This window comes from Ptiloglossa arizonensis, chromosome 2 (assembly GCF_051014685.1).
Source record: "Ptiloglossa arizonensis isolate GNS036 chromosome 2, iyPtiAriz1_principal, whole genome shotgun sequence".
Taxonomy (NCBI): Eukaryota; Metazoa; Arthropoda; class Insecta; order Hymenoptera; family Colletidae; genus Ptiloglossa; species Ptiloglossa arizonensis.
Genome location: NC_135049.1, coordinates 5203623 through 5224006, shown reverse-complemented (window position 1 = coordinate 5224006; position 20384 = coordinate 5203623). Strand labels below are relative to the sequence as shown.

Sequence of the window (20384 nt, the reverse complement as noted above, 5' to 3'; positions counted from 1 at the left end):
CGAAAAATGAATTACACTTGGTTGATTGTCGAGTTTCAAAACAATACCATAGGTGTATCGATGTGATAACACTAATGTAAACTAATAAAAACATAACGACGTTGACGCAACAAAAATGTAAGACCACTACATCACTATGCACAAAACTTTTTCACTGTAACTTCATGAAAGTGTTATCAATGGTTGGTGAGGTCTTCTCAATAAAAATGAGACCAAATTAGAATTTATTCGAACTAAATTCACTTCTGAAGAACTTTCAACTACTCATCCTCATTACTCACGAGGATCTCGTCGATTGATTAGCAATACTCTCGCGAAGATATAATAAGAAATCTGAAAGTTGTTAGTTTGCATTAATATCGTCACCTCGATCAGCGTTGCAACACCGTTTTGAAATTCGATCGTTTTTAAACTTTTATAGAGGCAAAAGATGATCACTTATCGAGGGATTACCGTATTTCCCTAACCTACTATACAATTCATTAACGCAAACCAAGTATGTATAAATTTGTTCAGGGTCGACCATCTCATGATCCACGACCTCGTCTCTCGGCTTCTCAACAGGCCCAGATACTGAGCGATGTGCAGCAACATCAACAACGTTACCGACGACCTCAACAAGACCCCCCAAACCCTCGTGGATCGAGTTTCTCAAATTTGGACCATGTTCCCTCAAAGCAACCATCCAGCACGTCGTACCAATCTTTGGCAAAATACAAAGTAGATCGCGCAAAGCAACAACAAATTCAGCAACTGTTGCAACAACAACAACAAGTACAACAACTGATCCAGCAGCAACAGCAGAAGATAGCGCAGCAACTTAGCAACACGAATTACCTGGAAAATGCCCAAGTTCAACTCCAAGCGCAAGCCCCGAAGCAACAACAACAATTCAGTAGCCAGTATCAAAGTGGTGCCAGTCAGTTCCAGAATCTTCAACAAGATCTGTCGCAACCTCTGTTTAGTGATCAGCAGGCAGTGCAACTACAAGAGTATTTAGCGAAGCAACGGGAATTGGAATTGTTGCAGAAGCAAAAGCAACAATTGTTGCTGGAACAACAGGAACTACGAAGGCAACAGGAGCTGCTGAGGATTCAACAACTCCAGAAACTAACCTCGACAACTCCGATACCTGTACCCGTCACATCGTCCAGCACTGTCTCTATCAGTACCACTTTGTCTCCTGTTCTCGTATCGCTACCAACAGCAAGAAAAATCACTCCTTCGGAAACGCAGCTCTTCTTGAAAGCAATTGCCACTCATCAGAAAAAGTATTCCACGACAACACCGATCCCTTCGTCGACAACGACGAGCGAGACACCCATTGTTACGGCTGTATCTCCCAAAGCCTATCAAGGAAAAGTAACAGTTGCTTCGAACATTCCAGAAAATCTCTTGAGCCTGATCCAGGACCAAGAAAACCGATTCGTTCAACAAGGTAAACCAAAGCCTCAGATCAAAGTCATATACCAGACTGAAAAGCCAGCGACAGAAAGAACCACAAGTATGAAAACCAGGTCCGCCACGTTGAATTCGGAAAGGGATATTCTATTGAAGCAACTTAAGTTAGCTCTGGCTCAATCCGTGGACGATGATGTTAGGAACGTTAGCACAAGAGACCTTGTTCTCCCTAATGGAAAGAAGATTCAATTGATCGATACACCGACTAGTTCATCCTCTATCGCACCCACGGATAGCTCTAATTTACCAACATCCACGATAGCGTTAAGTACTTTGACAACTACCATTAGACCTCCGAAAGCCATCCTCGAGGAGTTAACGAAGGGTGTGCTTCCTCCCGGAGCGGATTTCGAAGTTATCAGGCAAAAGAGCGATGGAAAGTTGGAAGAGATTGGAAAAGCCCCTATTCAAAGTCTACCGTCCAAAAAGGTTACCTTTGTCGTTTTGGAGGAGCAACCGGATGGTAGCTACAAAGTTCAAGGTGTCAAAGGAAACGCGGACAAAGAAGGAAGTGACGTAGATTCCATCGTGGAGAAGATCAAGAAAGGAGAACTGAAATTACCACCGAGTTCATCAAATCCAGCTACCGTCTCTTCACTCGAATCTCTCAGATCTAGCCTCGATACCGATTTACTTTCAACGAGACAGAGCACATCGATATCGACCCAGAATACTGACTCTACGACCTTCCGACCAACTACCGTCAGATCCACCTCCATTTCATCGAGATACACAGAGAGGTAATTGTACGATAAGTATGTTATTTAAATTCAACAAATGCAGTGCAACTGCAAGAGTATCTATAGTTGAGTCTTACAGACTTCTAACCAGAGATTCTCTCACAGTTACTTGATTTCGTTTACACAAAGTCCTATGAGTCGAACATGGCAGAACTGACAAAGGAGTATTGCAAACTGTTAATCGTCCATTTTGATAAAACTTTGCACCAATGTTCATTGGTCTAATTTAAGCATTACGTCACACTTTGTTGCTGTTTCTTTTTTATTTAAGCCTATTTAATAGTTTAAAGAAGAAACAATGCCTTACATCTAAATCAATAACTTTATTTACACTCGTGTAACTCTTGAATTATAAAAGATATCGAAAAGTAGAGTAATAACCTATTCTTTCAAACAACTTTTTCTACTCTTTTTACGTGTGCACACGTAGGTTAAAATATTTTGTGAACAATGAAATTAGAAATATTGGGTAAATAGGAAAGAACACTATGTTATTTCTAATACTCTACAGATTAAAATTCTATAAATTTACGTATTAACGAAAACTATATTTTCACAGCAGACCCACGGAATACTTCCCTCGCGTAACTATCTCTCCCAACTCGGTTTCTTCAACCGATAAATACGTGTCGTCAGCATCGAGCGTTGCAAGCCACGTGTTGAACTCTCTGAGCACCGTGAACACCACCCCCAAGTTGAGCTCAGTGGATCAGGACAGTCGAGTGACTGCGAAATACTCAACCTCGACCAGGAGTCACTTTATCCCGACTATGGCTCCAGTCAATGAAATCATCACAACAACACCATCGTCGCTGCAGACGACTTTCCCACATCATTCAACCAATTCGTACACTCACTTCACCATTAGGCCAACCAGTGAAACTTCTCCGACGTTCAAACCAATTTCTACTACCACAAGACCAGCTACCACCTTACATAATGAAAATATCATTTACCAGGACAACTACGAAAGGTCTACCTTCGTCCCACCAACGGAATTACCTTTCACGAAAAGTCAAGTTCATGAAAGTCTAACATCGCTGTTGAAGAGAGAAGGACTATTCGCCATGACCAAATACTTGAGACAGTCGGGTCTCGATAACGTGTTGAACGAAACCGGTGAGTATGCACGGAGATTATGTCACTATATTAATCAAATTCTTTGCTCCATTAACATTTGGACAGCAAGCTGTCAGCCGACTAAACAAGTGGTAGTTACGAGTCCATTCAGAACTCGACGTAAGCTCGTATCGTACTATTTGTTTTTGTTTACTTTACAAGTCACGGCATGGGTAACAATAATTAATATTAAGAATAGAAGACAAAATAAATATTACATGTAATTCTGTTTCTACGTCACATTGCGATGTACAGTATTCTCACCTTAAGTGTGCGAAAGGACCTTACGTTAAACGTGACAATTTTATCTCCACTACTAGGGGAATCTCGTTGGAACCAATGAGTAGCAGCATGATTTTCGGTAGTGTACACGTGTGTACGATGGTTCGAAATCAAAACCTTTTTATTTTTCGTTTTTTTTTTGCACACAATTTTTATTAACACTTTCATAATATCTTTCCGATTAAAATGAGACCAGACACGACATAATTTAAATAATTTACTTATGCAATAAAATCATAACTTATTATACTTCGCAATGGCTGCCAATGAATTAGAAAAATAGGATTGAAACCAAATTTAAAAAGAAAAAGTTTTCCGTAATACCAATTTCTTGTAGACACGTCATGTCGGGAGATTATTTCGAAGTATGGAATTCGTTTCTGGTTAACGATAAATATAAATGTAAACTAGAACAACGCTATCTTACACGGATATTGCTGCTCTCAGTCTTTCTTCGTCCTTCACTTGCTATCTCTTTCTAAATTTGGAACGTGCGGTAAAACACAAAGAATGTTATCCTCCCTCGATAAATGTGACTGTTCGGTTCCGAGAAACGCACACTTAAGCTCGATGCGAATGAGCAGTGTTTCATCGTACAATCGTAGATTTTTTCATATTCTTTTGAAGCGGCAACACTGTACATCAAACTTCATTCGTAAAACTTCACTAACTCACATTTTCACAATTATCTTCATTGCCAATTATCTTCATAGTATATATACTAATGTTTAATTTAACTGTCAGTATATATTCGATTGATATTTAATTCCCACCACCCTGCATACAAAATTAAAATCCGCGTCCCTAACCTAAAAATGTAAAACTACGAAAGGGAATGGGTATGAACAAACATTGAACAATTGTTCGATGAACTCGGTAAAGTTTAAACGATAATCTATGATGCATTTATGACAAGTACTACTACAACGACGTCTTATTCTTTACATAACTGCTCGTTAATTCTCACCAGACAATTATGTTCGTACGACATTCATTGGAAAAACGTTCTCACGGCTAACCGAACGTTTCGACATAGTTGCCTCTTCGCGAGAACAATAATGGCCGTTTCTCGTTGAACAAATCTTTAAATTACAAAAGGCGACTTAATTGCACCTTGTGATCATCAACGGACAATACTTCGTGGATTGCTATGTTAATTACCCTATACAATTCGTCGACTCGATCGAACGTTGTATCCTGTGCAATCCTATATAAGTCAGTCACCAATTTTACAATTACACGTATCATTAATGGAACTGCTAACGATTAATTGGAGTCTATTGAACAGTCAATTACAATGAGAACAATGAAATGCTACGAAAGGACAATCGATTTTATATTGGATGCTTCTTTTACTTTCCAATGGAAGGATGCTTATCCTGTCCTTAACATCTGTCTTAAAAATTACGAAAGTATAATATAAATAAAATTAAAAATATAAAATTTTAACGTATGGTTCAATCACTTTGAGCCGAAACGTCGAAGTAAAATAGTAGAGTTTCGTCTGAATAACAATTTCGTTGTTTTATATCTATTATTTAAATAATTCAAAATAATATACCAAACTAATTAAAAAAATGTGTATCAAGCACTAGATACTTATAAAATTATGTTAGGTTAAGAATTTAAGATTTCTTGTGAAGACTTTAAATGCATAGTGAACAATTTTTAAGAAACGCTACTAAATGATGATTTGCTTAAACAATTTTCTCGCGATTCGAATATATTAGTATTACATAATATTAGTATAACAGTCGTTTAATGTAGATTTTGTAGATCAGCCTTATTTATGAATTCATCAGTAACTTGAGATATAGTATACAACAATTTGTTATGTAACTTCCACAAAATCAACAGTTACTATATTTGCAAAGAAAATAATTACTAATGCAGAGAAGTTCAACAAGTCGAAAATACAAAACACTTTTCAACTTTTCAGAATTTAGTACACGTAATGTAAATAACATAACTATTATTGTTGCAGTAATGAAACACCCTAAAAAAAACCGTGAAACCATAATATGTGTAAAAAGAAAAATGTAATTCAATGTTTTATGATTTTTTATATCTCACGATACGGTGAAAACGAATTTTCGAAGAAAATTATGTTCCGTGTTAAAAGTTTGATTGTTTGAGAAATGTTCGAGATTGTACAACTATCGGGTTAAATTATTAACACATTAGACAAATGTAAAAATCATTTATTTCCTTCGATTAAAAGTCGAAGAAGCGTAACGGTGTCATTTCGTGACTAACAATGAATGACCGGATGGTAATTATAGTAATTGAGAAAGATACATTTGTTCCAGCGACAGTAATAGATTTCTTATTTTTTTTATTTGTCCTCTTGATTTCTCGTTGTTGTTATTTAACGTTATTCGTGTAACGAATTATCGCAGTACACCAAGTCGAAAATATTCTTTCGGTTTTGCATCTAACTCTAATTTGGGGTTTTAATTTTCTACAAATAACCCTATACTTAGGGTTGGTGTTGTATAACAACATAACCAATTAACAAGACAAATTAAATAACGTTTATTCCCTCTGTAGTTTTCAATTTGACATTGAGGAAAAATTAACATATTTTATATACTTGATCTTACACGATAATCTGTACAATTTAATTTCATTCCTAGCCTGTTTCTCACGAACGTGTGGAAACGCTTTCTTTTAACGAGCCGTGCTTCAAATTATAGAACTCGAGCTGTTTAAAAAATATGCACTAATTTACATACAAGATGTTCGGCAACAGGTGTCCGAAACTTTAAGGACTTAATGATTCTTCGTGCCAAATTAAGATAAAAATCAAGAATGACGAAATTACATTTGAGGTTTTGTGTCCTTGTTAAGGTGTCCCTATACATAGGGGGCTTATACTACTGCCAGAGACATCTAACTCATGGTAAGGATAGTACTGTAGCCATCTAGAAGGATCCATTTAAAGATTTTTGCTTTTTGGGTCTCTTATAAAAACATGTGAAGGAACAGTATCATGTAATGTAATTTATTATGTAAATTGTTAGGCAAGTGGATCCTTCTAGATGACTGCAACAGTGTCCTCACTGTAAATTGGACGATGTCACAAGGAAATTTCTTAGTTAACATATTAAATAAGGAGATTGTTTCGGTGCGTGGTCAAGATAGCCAAAATATAAGTCAAAGTGAAAGATTCGTAAAAAAATGTACAATCTATCTGCCATTTCTATATACTCTATCTACTGATTATATAGATGACTATCTACTAATTATATAAATGTCATCAAAATGCATTTAGACTAATATAATGATGTTTTTTAAAAACTACTAAAACGAAGTCATATCACAGTCGTAGAGTATCGAAGATATTAGAAGTTATGGGTTATTAAAAAGAAATAACTGTATTTTACTTTATATTTTATTTCTCGAGAAAAAATATCGTTCTTGCTAGAACCTTACGTAGCTCGAGACAGAACTCAAGTGTAGAAGAGGGTATTAGATGCAGTTAGTCCCCTAATTCTTTTCTACAGTGTGAAGTAAACACTTCAAGTGTTCCCAGAACCTTTTCAACGGATTGTTCGACCTCGTGTATATTTTTCCTAAGAGATGAATTTGTTCCATTTATTTTTTCATAGAGAATACCCCCATTTTAGATTGCAATTCTTGAAAAGAATAATTATAATCCATTTTGTAATGTTATTAAATTTTTTTTTTATACGACTATGTACATACGTAGTGTAATCGAACGTCGATGAAAATTGTATAATATTTAAAATATATATGTATACTGTGATATTGCAGGTCCGTATACATTATTCGTTCCAACGGACAAAGCTTTCAGGACACTGTTAGTACAACTAGGCGGCCCGGAGAAAGCGGAAGAGAAATTCCGAGAAAATCCGAGACTCCTTAGCGGGGTAGGTCAGAAAAAGTTTGCTATAATCACTACCACCCTTACAGTCAAATAATAATATCGCCATTACTAAAAATTCTGAATTCGTTGGAATATTTGCACAAAAAATCAAGACACTCAAAGAGGCTATTTTGAGTTGAAAATTGATCGATGTTGATCATTTTTTCTCTCAATGAAGAAATGATTCCATCAGATTGAGAATTAATAAACGTAGAATTTGTGCATTATATTTTAACAAATACATCCTTTTCAAGTAAACCTTTAATTTGATGAATAAATATCAAGAAGAATATCGAACTAATAAATTAGTTTATCTATCGAATGAACCCCTGTGAAACAAAAATTTTAGAAACTAAAAAAATTTCTTAAGTGAATTAAAAAATGAAAATATTCAATATTTCGTGTATTTCTACTCCATACTTTACTCTATCTACTCAAACTTTTTGAAAACTATCCGAAATTACCATTATAATTATTAATTATCGTTCGTAATTAATAAAACTATATATCTTACGTCAACAGCTTCTTCTGCATCACGTAATACCAGGAGCCTTTAGGATCGACACTTTGCAAGATGAAATGACTGGTGTCAGTTTAGCTGGGACACAATTACGAGTAAACGAATATGCGATGCACGACCATGAGTGGAACGACGTAAAGGTATAGGTACTTTTATTTCACGATGTTTTGGGGATTTTTAGTAAATGAATGATTCAAAATTATTTTATCATAAATTAAACGATTCAAAATTATTTTATCATAAATTAAACGATTCAAAATTATTTTATCATAAATTAAACGATTCAAAATTATTTTATCATAAATTAAACGATTCAAAATTATTTTATCATAAATTAAACGATTCAAAATTATTTTATCATAAATTAAACGATTCAAAATTATTTTATCATAAATTAAACGATTCAAAATTATTTTATCATAAATTAAACGATTCAAAATTATTTTATCATAAATTAAACGATTCAAAATTATTTTATCACAGATTGAATAATCTAAAATTATTTTATCACAGATTGAATAATCTAAAATTATTTTATCACAGATTGAATAATTTAAAATTATTTTATCACAGATTGAATAATCTAAAATTGTTTGCACTGCCAGACACTCATTTTAATGAAACTTTATACAAATGTTCGGTAGTTCGATCTAATTAGAAAGGACTATGAAGGAGGAAACTATTAGGACTATTGAGGAAGAAACTTATATATTTACATTACTATAAGTAATTATTTATGTTTATTTTTCCGTCACTTTTTTGGTGCTCCAATTCATTTCCTTGCTCCACAATGGTCTGCATTAAATTATCCAGAACAGAACTTGTACGTTTATCGTCTAATCTTAACGAGCTATTAACACTTGTAGTGAAAGTACAGAAGAAATAAATGTAGCCGAAGTAAAGAAGAAATAAATGTAGCGGAAGTGAAGAAAACATATACGTGCATTGAAAATTGAAATGTGCATTAAAATATTTGATAGTTTTTAAAGAGATTATTAATATGCACTTACATTCACCGTTAAAACAATCATTTTAATACATTATTCAAATACAAAATACATGCCACAAGAATACATTCACGTATATATCCTAGATATATTAAAGTTTACCAAAATTGGTATTAACATCTTAAAAAAAAGTTTTTGTTACACCATGTCCACTCTTTGAATGAATTCAAATTATACCTTAAACAATTTTGTGTATCGCTAGAAACAAAGATAATAATTATATATCCTTGTTCTGGTGGGACACATTATACATAGAGGAAAGTAAGGAACATTCGTTTCTTTATCCTTTCTCATTTCTCTTAAACAGGTGACAACGATAAATGGAGCAAAAGTGACGCCAAATAAACGCAATATCGAAATCCCGCAAGGTGTCGCCCATGCAGTGGACAGGGTCATGTTCCCTCTTCCGGTTGGCGATTTGGTGCAAACTTTGCAAGCTGATCGTGAAAGAAGATTCACAACATTCTTAAAAATGCTTTATGTTTCCGGTCTTCAAGACACTTTGTCAGGTGACTGAAAAATAGAATTTCTCAAACTTGAAAATTTCATTGACTAATTTCGTTTGAAAAATAAAAATTACCAAATTTGTTAACTTTTCAAGAAAGTACTTTCTTAAAAATTAAAAAAAGGTTTTTCTTAAAAGTACAAGAAGATAAAGTTCCGTAACAAAATAATAAAAGTGAATCTAACTCGGATCCATAAAATACGATTCAGTGTTTCAGTAGAGAAAAATACATTTATCAGTTTGCACTCAACAAAGACATTGTTTAACAGATCACTCGAATGTGTCTCGAATAGATCGTCGTGTTTGTTCCGTGTATTATACGAAAATTTAATCGTTTAAATTTCGTAAAATAATTACGTAAAATTTACGCGAATATTTTTATTAGAAGAGATCGTAATAAGAACTCGTCTATGTATACATGTACCACGTTACTAACAAAAGTAATTAGACTCGATTAGAAGTGTGCATAGAAAAATAATATTCCAGGACCGAAAACTTTCACCATCTTTGCTCCAACGGACTCCGCTTTCGATGCAGCAACCACAAAAGATGGGACACCGATTTGGACAGACGAAGACGGGCCAGAAGTTGCAAAAACAATCATTTCGAAACACGTTATACCATCGACCCTTTATACAGCGGGGATGAGGTATTATTTACAAAAGGATACTCTTCGCCCTCAATCGCCCGCTCATATTCACAAAAATGGAGGTGAGTGAAATGATTTTCAATAATAGCTAGTGTTTCCTACATTTTATCAAAAGTTATTTACGTATTTTATTGAACCTTTAGGATACGAAATAGTTTCTATAACTCGAATAATTTGGTTCGAATTAATTTTGCGAAAAATTCAAGTGGACTCAAAATCGCGAACTAATTTATTTTAGTATTATATTACGGATTTAAGATTTACACAAAAAATAATATTTCTTCACGAAAAGAATTTTGCAAAAAAATTCAAGTGGACTCAAAATCGCGAACTAATTTATTTTAGTATTATATTACGGGTTTAAAATTTACACAAAAAATAATATTTCTTCACGAAAGGAATTTTGCAAAAAAATTCAATTGCACTCAAAGTCGCGCCTTCATTTATTTTAATGTTATATTACGGGTTTAAGATTTACACAAAAAATAATATTTCTTCACGAAAAGAATTTTGCAAAAAATTCAATTGGACTCAAAGTCGCGCATTCATTCATTTTAGTATTATATTACAGATTTAAGATTTACACAAAAAATACTATTTCTTCACGAAAAGAATTTTGCAAAAAAATTCAATTGGACTCAAAGTCGCGCATTCATTTATTTTAATGTTATATTACGGGTTTAAGATTCGTACAAAAAATAATATTTTCTCATGAAAAGAAGTATTTCGTCATTTAAAATACATTAACTGAATTGTTAATGTAGCGGTTCGAATTGGGTCCATTCAATGAAAGACACGTATTGTCGAAGAGTTTACATGTAAGATGACCATAAAGAATTTCATTTTCGTAAGAAGTGCCGACTAACACGCAAATCTTAAAGAAGCACCGTCCTAATGACCTATTTGCTCGTTAAGCAGTGATTCCTCGCGTTGTAATTAACACTCCCTTTCAAATCACTTCGCATCGAATCTTTAGACATTGTTGTTACCAATTTATTTAAAACTAGAGAAACCGATTTGTGTAAAATTCCACCCTCGTTAATTAATGTTCAACGTCAACCTTATTAATGCTAAAATTGTCATATGCAGTAAATGTTAATTATCGTTAATATTAAAAAAATAAATTTATGTTGTACACACACACAAAATGTGTATGTGTATTTGTTCTCTTTTTTTTTTTTTATTAAAAAACACGATCACCAATGCACATTCGCATTATGAGTGAATAATGATGTCCAAGAACAGGATAACAGTTAAATTGTAATTTTTAAATTTTCCATTCCATACTTAAAAAATTCCCTTGATTTATTGCTAAAACACACGAATCGTACACGGTGATCGTATTTTTCCATGCGTGTGTATGTACACATTTCCTATAGATAATATTATTTCCTATGGAAATAATTATGAAACAGCGTTCTTAGAAATAAGTTTTGCAATGTGAAAATGGTAAAACATTCCCTTTCGTGTTCCAGGTCGAGTACGAGTGAACGAGGCGCATGTCGTAACACATAATGTACCAGCAACAAATGGAGTTTTACACGCAATTGACGGTGTCCTGTAAACGCGCAACAACTGTTAGACCATGTTTTGAAAAATTAGTCACTTCAAGGAATATTTTAGTCGCAGACCAACCGAAGTATTTAATCGATCAATTCAAAGACATTTACTATCTAAATCAAAATGTAATACAGTTGCAACGATCGTCATAAACTTCTTAAAAATCTTCGACTTAAGAAACTTATTTCCATAGCTAATGAACAGTGATTACGATATTAAAAACATAAAATTATTTCCAATTAAAACTACAGTCGCAAAGAATGAACAACTCTTGAATTTGAGTTTTGATAAAAAGAAACAATATTTTCACGTGGCTATATATAAATTGGAAACTAAATCATTGAATCGTTAAATGTAATAAGTTATTGCTTTATAATTTCTAAGTATTTTATCAATTAGAATTATTGATATAATATTCGAATTAAATTTACATTTTTAAATATATTCACAATCTGACAATTTTTTAAGATAGTCTACATTGAAAGAAAGGCTACTTAACTCTATCAGTTTTAAAACAATTTATATATTTCCTAAAACAGAATAAATCTCTGCGACTATTACAGATTCAACAACTAACGAATGAACACGATTTGCCATAGATGTTGCGAAATTATACAAGGAAAAGACAATGTAACCTTTTTTAAGGTGTACGCGTAAAAATACTAGTCTGGTCAAAGAAAGAATCAATTTTACAGATCTTCCACCACTCATCCCGATGGAGAGAATTCTTTTCCCACTCTGTTGGGCGATGACTAGTGATAGGATCAAGCATATTGCGAGTTATATCAAAATCTGATCAGACATTTCCTGAAATTAATTCACAGAATACAAAATGGATTCTATCTTTAGAACTTTGAATGGATCCACGATAAATAGAAATTAAAATTTGTAGGATATTGAGTAACTGTAAACATTTGAAGAAACAAAAAACATAATAATCCTAATAAATTTCTTAGATTCTTTAATAAATTGAACTTACAAAAATTTTGTTTTGATCCAAACCTTATTTTTATATATTCGATTCTTTTTTCGACCCTGACTATAATTTATATAACGTAGGTATACGTTGCTCGCTTATGCGCTACCGATTACGCAAGTGCGAAAAATTCATTATTGTATAGAATGAGAATACAAAACCATGATTAGTATTATTGGAGTGTGTATTATTTTATAAATAAATGTACAGTATAATTTTCGTAAATTATGATTTTCATGTATATCACTAACAAAAACATAAACTAAGTATCTACTTACGTAGAAATATATTCCACTGAAAATCTCTCTAAATTAAATATTTCTTTAAAATTAATATCACACAATACAAAATTAAAATTGCTGTTTGTTATTGTTATTAACGATAGTTCTTCATCAGACTACCTTTACTGTTGACACTGTTTAGTATGAAACAATAGCTCATATGGAGAAGAGAAACACAAATTATACAATTAAAATTCTTAATCAAATTATCTTTAACTTAATCGAAACATAATACTTAATATTTATTCACAATTTTATGTATATAACATTTAAATTCTATTTTGAGTTAATAATATTTGAAAATCAAATCGATTTTAACACTAATATAATTATTTTTGCCTTGTCAGTTTAAAAGAAAACCAAGTTTTCATATTTTTGATAGTTAGCTTTGTTAATAAATAATTATTTGTTAGTTAACAAATAATTGCTTGCTAATTTCTTAATTTCCACTTTTATATGATGAATGTTTGTCAATTGTGTTCGTGCATTTTGCGGTAAAGTATTGTGAAATCTGTGGTAATATTGCACCAATTGTGTCATGGCACGTTGCACCAGCGCCGTTCCGAGCACCAAATTAGGGAATGAGTTTACCACTTCGCGATTAATTTCTTCTAATGCCCGTTTCCAATTATTTGTAAATGATTGGACAAGAGCTAACGCTTTTCCTTCTTGTCTTTTCAAATCATCAGCTTGTCCTTTCTCGATCAACACCTCTGATTCTTTGACTAACTGTATTATACCACCAAAATATGGATTCAAAACTTCCTCGACATATTCCGCAGAACGTGCATTTAATTGATCTCGAAAACTTTCTGCTTCCTTTGAATTATCTCGTGTTCTTTCCTACAGAAAAGTTCTATCATTATCTTATCATAAGTTTAATCATTAATTAATTTTTATTTTTTAGTAATATAATAAAACTATAATGACTGCAGTTTTAAAAACTTTATATGAAATTAACCATTCCACAAAGTTGAACTAAATTTTAAATAAAAATTCAACTATAAATTGTATACAAAAGAGAATGCTTTTGTAATTATTCAAGTTCAGTATCTTACCATTAGGACTCCGAGAACTAAATCATAATTATTGATAAGAAAAACTAGTTGCTCAATTCTATTAGGAAATATAGTTGCCATTCTTAACAAAAAACATTGCACAGCTTCCCTTAACTCTGCTAATAACTGTATTGCACCTTCACAAGGAAATCCTTCAACTACACTAATCATTGCAGCACTAAATTCAGCATATCTTCGTGTAATCTGTAAATCATTTTCATAGACACACCCAAAATAATAGATATCATTTTATTTGAGTTTAATGTTCTGAACTTACATAATGCGGTCCTGTTTCTTTATTGAGTTTCAATGGATCACAGTCTTTTATACTTCGAATATTCAATTGAAAAATACATTCAAATCTGAAATATAAACATGTTGAATAAAACATTACACTACTGAAATAAGTATAAAATTATAAATATTGTTGTATTAACATAGATACCTAGGCCAAATTACTAAGGTCATATTGTCCCAATATTTATCTAAAGCTGGTACTGCTCTTTTATGACAGGTTAATTGATAACGCATTACTAAATGCAAGCAAATGAATAAAGCAATTGTATCATAGCAATCGTCCACAAAAGATTGCAAGTTTTTAACCATCAGATTTAATGTCTTCCCCATTACCTGTATATGATACAGATATTTATGGAATTCAATCTTACCACATTCATTACAAATACATGCAAAAACGATAATAAAGTTCACCTGGTTAAAAATATCCATTGCTTGTGCACCACGTACTTTAAAAAATTCAGTTAGAAATAAATATTCTCTACAAGCATTATCTACAAGAGCATATTGTTCACTTCTGAATAAGGCTTCATAATGGTACTGTGGAAACAAGATGCACAATTAAGTTTTCATACTACTACTGCAAAGATTAAATATATAATTAACATGTAATACTATGGAAGAATTATAAAAGTACAAAAATTATCAATAATTTCTCTGCTCACTCTTGTTTTAGATGCAGTATGAGGTACAATAATAGGTGCTTCCAATTGCGAGGCTAAAACATCACCTCTATTGCCAATAGAAAATACAGTACCCCTGTGCTTTAATGTAGTTTTATGGAAAATACCTCTTCCTACAGTGTCTTCGACTCCCATCAAATCATCCTTGGTAGCACCTTCCTCAAACTGTATAATTTAATAAAGCTTGAATATACTTAAAGATTGTTGGCATTATGAATGTTTTAATTCTTTAAGTTTATATTACCTGCAATTTCATTAACCGTGAAGAATAAGATTTAAAATAAGAATAATATATTTTACTCATTGTGCTAACATATTCTCCACAAATTTCTTCAGCCACATCTCGTTCATTTGCTAAAATAAACTCGAAGAAAAATTTATATTTTAGCATATTATTTTGGGGCACTTGATAATTTGTCATTGGCTTCCTGAACTTATAAATTTGTTCTAAAAGATATGTTCTAATTTTTGACATTGCTTTCACTTTTAATTTTTCTAATATATCTTTCACATCTAAACAAGATTTGGCTTCTTTAAAAGTCTGCTCTTTTACAAAATTTATTTTGTGATTCAATGTTTGCAGCTGAGTCAAAAATTCTTTTTCTGTTACAGGGCAATCCATAATTCCTCTAAAAACATTACATTTTTTTCAAATTTTACTTAGAGAACTAAAAATATCAAATTTCTTAAAAATTACAATAATAAGAAGTATTATTTAAGTATTAATATACTTCTTTAAAAGTAATTCTTACGCAATGAGTGCTTCTGACACTGTCATATCTTCAATAAATTGGCTAAGGGGACCCCTGATTATTTGCCTATTGGATAGTTGTTGGCTCATTGCTACAGATTTACGCTGAAGAAAAAGTATTTCCGAACTTATACTTCCTAAATCTAATTGAAAACTCATCAACATTAACTCCATTTTCTACAAAAGAATATATTTCCAAATTATCTTGAAAGAATAATCAACCTTCTTAAATTACATCTACATTCAAATCCCTTAAATAGAACAATATATTTTATTTTTTATTAGTCATGAGACCAATCCAATGATACTTATTATTATTATTCGATATCAATTCCCACGTACCACATTACAGTACCAAAGAAATATTAAAGTAAATATTAAACAAATATTAAAGTAAGTATTGGTTTAGTAAGATGAATTTATTAATATATTTGATGTCGATACGGATCACCTACTCAATTATACATCATTTATTAATTTTTATTTGTTTTTGTTCTTTACTTATGTATTTTAAATCTAAAACACTTAATAGTGTCAAAATATGTTTCGGTCCCATTACTACTATTTGCAATTTTAATAAAATTAAATGCTTTTCTTATATTTGGCACAATATAAATTCTAACCTCTAAGATGTTATCGCACGCAGCAATTTGATTATGAAGACTCGCTATATTCTCGCTTTCTTTAATATAATCCTGGATAGATTTATTTTCAACTTCCTTTAATTCTTTCTCAATTTGCCTGGAATATTGACGTAAGTCTGTACCAGTCTTTAAAACTTCTTGAACAATATCATCTCCAAGATCTTGAGGTAATTGTACCTCGTTATCATCGAAAATATAAGTTTCATTTGACATTTTATTGAATTTATTTCGTTTCTTCAAATAATTTAATTGTTCAAATTTATACGAACAACATATTATATGTACAATAGAAAGTGTTAATTTCTATACCACAGCACAACTCTTACTACTTATTGCTATACACTTGCAGCTCTGTGCTGCTATACATCCTACGTAAACATGTCACAACAGGTCTGACAGTTGATATAATTATAATGGCCCGTCGACAATCAAACGCTATGACGCCTGTTGAAAAAGCGGCTTTTTTTAAAACAATTTAAATGAGGGTCGTATAGCGCGTGGTAAAGAATTAAAATTCAAAGGTTAAGATTCTTTCTTACCAGAAATTTATATAGTAGTATTTTATATAGTAGTTGTTTTAATTATTTACTACATGTATATACTTATCTGTAAGGTAATATCATAAAGAAATAAAATTGATTAGACTTAGTAAAAGTAATTGTAAAAATAATATTAATTACAATTTTGACAACTTACAAGTATCTGAATAAAATTAATATAACACGAATGCATGTTAATAAATATACGCACATGTATATATATATATATAAAAGTGTTACAATGTTAACAAATTATATTCTGGCTAAATAATTATGCCTTGTCATCATCTGTAAATAAAATTTTATAATTCATCCCTTTCAGAAGTAACTTTTATATCTTTTACATTTCCAATAAAAAGTGGTATTTTATTTGGTTTATGTTCAATTGCAAACATAAAAGGTCGATTAACTAGAAATTGTTCTGGTATTTCAATCATCCGTCGCAGTCTCATAACAGCAGCTAAAATGAAATATATAAAAGTGTTGCGTTGAAAATAATTTTTCTTTAATTAAAATTAAACACACCTGTTGCAGCTGCAGCTTCTGTACCACTTTCATTAACTTCTATCACTGCTTTATGCAAAACCTTGCTAACCTTTAATGGTACACTTGAAATGTGACTGAAGTTTGCATTATCTTCAAACATTATAGATAAGCCAAGCTAAAATATAAAATACAACTGAAATATAATCTTTTCAAAGATGTGACACATAAAATGTATTATCAATACTTTTTGTAAAATATTTTTCAAGTCTACTGTAAATTCTATTTTGAATCTTGGAAGATATAATTCAATGTCTTTATTCCATCGCTCTGCATTTGCAAGTATTTCCCATGAAAAATTATTTTGCAAATTTGAAAGTCCATCCACTTTGTTTGGCAATATTATCATCATTACAATATCTTCATTCTGTAAGATATTTTTTAAGCTTTTTGACAAAACAGATTTATACATTTAAACATACCATATATGGAATTTCAATAAATGTTGAGTCCAATGTTGGTATTTTACCATAATTATATTTAGATTTATTGAACATTGTTGGCACAAATTTTTGTTCATTTTTTGTCACATGGAATGCTTTCTTCTCTGTGTTCTTCTCATTAAATTTGTATAACCAATTACCGTTAAAATAAATTGCATTTATTAGTACTAACTTTATGTATTCATTGAAATCATCTATGTAAAATATTATTATTATTAGTATTGTTACAGTTATCATAATTTTCTTTTATTTCCTTACAGATAAATAATAATTCACCTGAAGTCACAAGATTAGATATTTTATTATTTGTTGCTGCTTTGACCCATGCATTGATTTTTTCAGCTGCATCTATATTATGTTTGAAATCTAATTTTGAAATTGAAGATTTATAAACATTTGATCCTACTGCCAAAAATTCTGTTAGCAGTTCAAATCCATCTTGAATATATATTGTATTTGCAAGGTGCAATTTAACATTTTTCAGCTCCTTGTGAGTATACAAATTATTTGTTATTTTAATTTATCTGTGACTTGAACTTAATATCAATAATCTTACATTTAATCTATTTATTAAAGTCATATATTCTTCTTTTATGGAATCTTTATCACGATGACAAAGACCATTAGTTAATTCACTTAAAGTTTCAGACTCTGCTCCATGAGAAAGTAAAGATAATATCATATGTATACTTAATGGGGATGTAACAATGTTTTCCTTACTGGTAACAGATAATTCCTAAAACAAATTGAATAGTTTGTTTTAATATAAATAAACCATTGTATTAATCTTTATTCTATAATTAATTAAAAAGAATAATATCATATATTATTAAAATTTTTATCTAGATATATTTAATTTATAAAGCATATTACTGAAATCATATAGACATGTATTATTTACTCACTTTATAAAAAGCTTGTGCAAAATCATTACAAGAGGCAGATAAATTTTGATATATATTTTTGTTGCTCGAAGCCATATTAAGTGATTGTGCAAATGTGAGAACAATAAATATACTTAAAACTGTAAAATAAAATGATTATTATATATAGTTTCAAATGTCACAGAGCTTATTAATCATATTATAATATAAATATTTCATTGCATACAACAAATTATCACCTGCAAATAATGTAAAAGACATCGTTACTTTCATAAAATTTTAATACTGTTGAAAAAATTAAAAAATTTCTAATATAGTTCAACGAAAACAATTATATCTATTTTTATCAAGGGTAAACTGAAACACCCGAATATTTCTGCTTAGCATTTTATTCTTATCACGCAACAGATAACTTTTTAAGCTATTAAAGCTTCGTGTGTATAATAATAAAATAATATGGACATTTAAGGAAAGTAACTACTGAATTATACATTTTCTAGTATGCAATATATGAAAGTATTGCAAAAGAGACACTTTGAAAAGAGGTTAGATTTAACGTAGTAGAGAAAAGCGGTCCACTACCTGCCAAAAATAAAACAACCGGCAAGCTCAGAAGAAAGCCCGCGATATTGTTTAACTTTAAATAAATACACTTGCTTTAATTTTATGCGTTTTAATACCCAAAACTTATACTATTTTTAAAGTATAACTTATCAACATTTAGGGGAATGTATTCGCATTGAAAAGCAATTGAAAATGATCAATCCTGAATTAATTGTGATCGATTTCACAATTAAAAAGTATCACTGTACTGTTTACAATTAAATTATGAATATATTGTTTTTGTTTGATTTAAATGATCGTAAAAGTTATAAAGGATAAATTATATGTTTTCAAGAAGTACTTTATAAATGATAAATTTTAGTATTAAATATGAATGAAAATTTATAAAGATAATTAAATTATAAAATCCGGAAATATTTATTGTACACGACAAGTAATATTATGTACACAGTCGCTCGTGTATAATACGGTATTCGTATAACACGATTTCGATCTAACACGGTTGGAGAATTGCGGAAATCCCCACTGTGCATGCAATACGATGTCTGGAAGGTTTTCGTTTGCTGTTAGTACTATGAAGTCGCGGGAAGAGTACATTACATTGTTTACAGTGATTACAAAGTTAAAATTTTTCAACGTATTTTAGACACTACTATTTCATCTACAGTGAGTCACACCCAAAATCGTATACCACATATCAGAAAATGTTTTTTTTTCGTAAAAAATTTAAGTATAATTTCATGTGCATTTCATTAAAAGATGATTACAGTAGTAACAAAATCAGTCGCTCAAAACCATCATATTGTCTGGTTACCCCCACTATTTTATTTCTTGTTTCTGTACAAACTAAGGATGCAAACACAGAATGCAATATTCCTATAGTAATAAAATTGGTTTGGTAGAAGTTGTTTAAAGTCCAAAATTTATGTTAGACTGCACTGGATTATAGTGTAATGTTTTTGTTAGAAATTAGACTTTTCATTACATAA

The 20384-nt window shown here is 31.1% G+C and overlaps 3 protein-coding genes across 4 annotated transcripts in view; 1 reads left to right on the top strand and 2 right to left on the bottom strand.

The window, feature by feature from the left end:
* Nucleotides 1–11844, top strand: part of LOC143155249 (uncharacterized) — a 33610-nt gene extending 21766 nt beyond the window's left edge. Inside the window, exons 2-8 of the mRNA XM_076327731.1 lie at nucleotides 517–2201; nucleotides 2761–3320; nucleotides 7380–7495; nucleotides 8014–8151; nucleotides 9326–9527; nucleotides 10010–10234; nucleotides 11648–11844. Of these exons, the coding sequence (XP_076183846.1) occupies nucleotides 517–2201; nucleotides 2761–3320; nucleotides 7380–7495; nucleotides 8014–8151; nucleotides 9326–9527; nucleotides 10010–10234; nucleotides 11648–11736 (3015 nt within the window). The 3' untranslated portion in view covers nucleotides 11737–11844. The remainder of the gene's footprint in view (nucleotides 1–516; nucleotides 2202–2760; nucleotides 3321–7379; nucleotides 7496–8013; nucleotides 8152–9325; nucleotides 9528–10009; nucleotides 10235–11647) is intronic.
* An 825-nt stretch (nucleotides 11845–12669) lies between these two features.
* On the bottom strand, nucleotides 12670–16788 carry Vps52 (vacuolar protein sorting 52). Its single transcript, XM_076326907.1, has 9 exons — nucleotides 16402–16788; nucleotides 15780–15955; nucleotides 15272–15656; nucleotides 15010–15192; nucleotides 14759–14884; nucleotides 14493–14677; nucleotides 14325–14409; nucleotides 14048–14251; nucleotides 12670–13832 (listed from the first exon to the last, which is right to left on the bottom strand). Exons 1-9 carry the CDS (start codon nucleotides 16633–16635, stop codon nucleotides 13392–13394), a joined length of 2019 nt encoding a protein of 672 aa, XP_076183022.1. The 5' UTR covers nucleotides 16636–16788; the 3' UTR covers nucleotides 12670–13391.
* Nucleotides 16789–17089: 301 nt separating this feature from the next.
* LOC143154884 (antichymotrypsin-2) lies at nucleotides 17090–20182 on the bottom strand. 2 transcript variants are annotated; one of them, XM_076326910.1, is made up of 9 exons: nucleotides 19843–20182; nucleotides 19414–19468; nucleotides 18853–18971; nucleotides 18504–18683; nucleotides 18224–18434; nucleotides 17927–18141; nucleotides 17692–17871; nucleotides 17487–17622; nucleotides 17090–17421 (listed from the first exon to the last, which is right to left on the bottom strand). In XM_076326910.1, exons 1-9 carry the CDS (start codon nucleotides 19990–19992, stop codon nucleotides 17264–17266), a joined length of 1404 nt encoding a protein of 467 aa, XP_076183025.1. In that variant the 5' UTR covers nucleotides 19993–20182; the 3' UTR covers nucleotides 17090–17263. The 2 variants fall into 2 exon arrangements, with proteins under 2 accessions (XP_076183025.1, XP_076183026.1); XM_076326911.1 differs by having other exon boundaries at nucleotides 19071–19931.
* Between the last annotated feature and the right edge of the window lie 202 nt (nucleotides 20183–20384).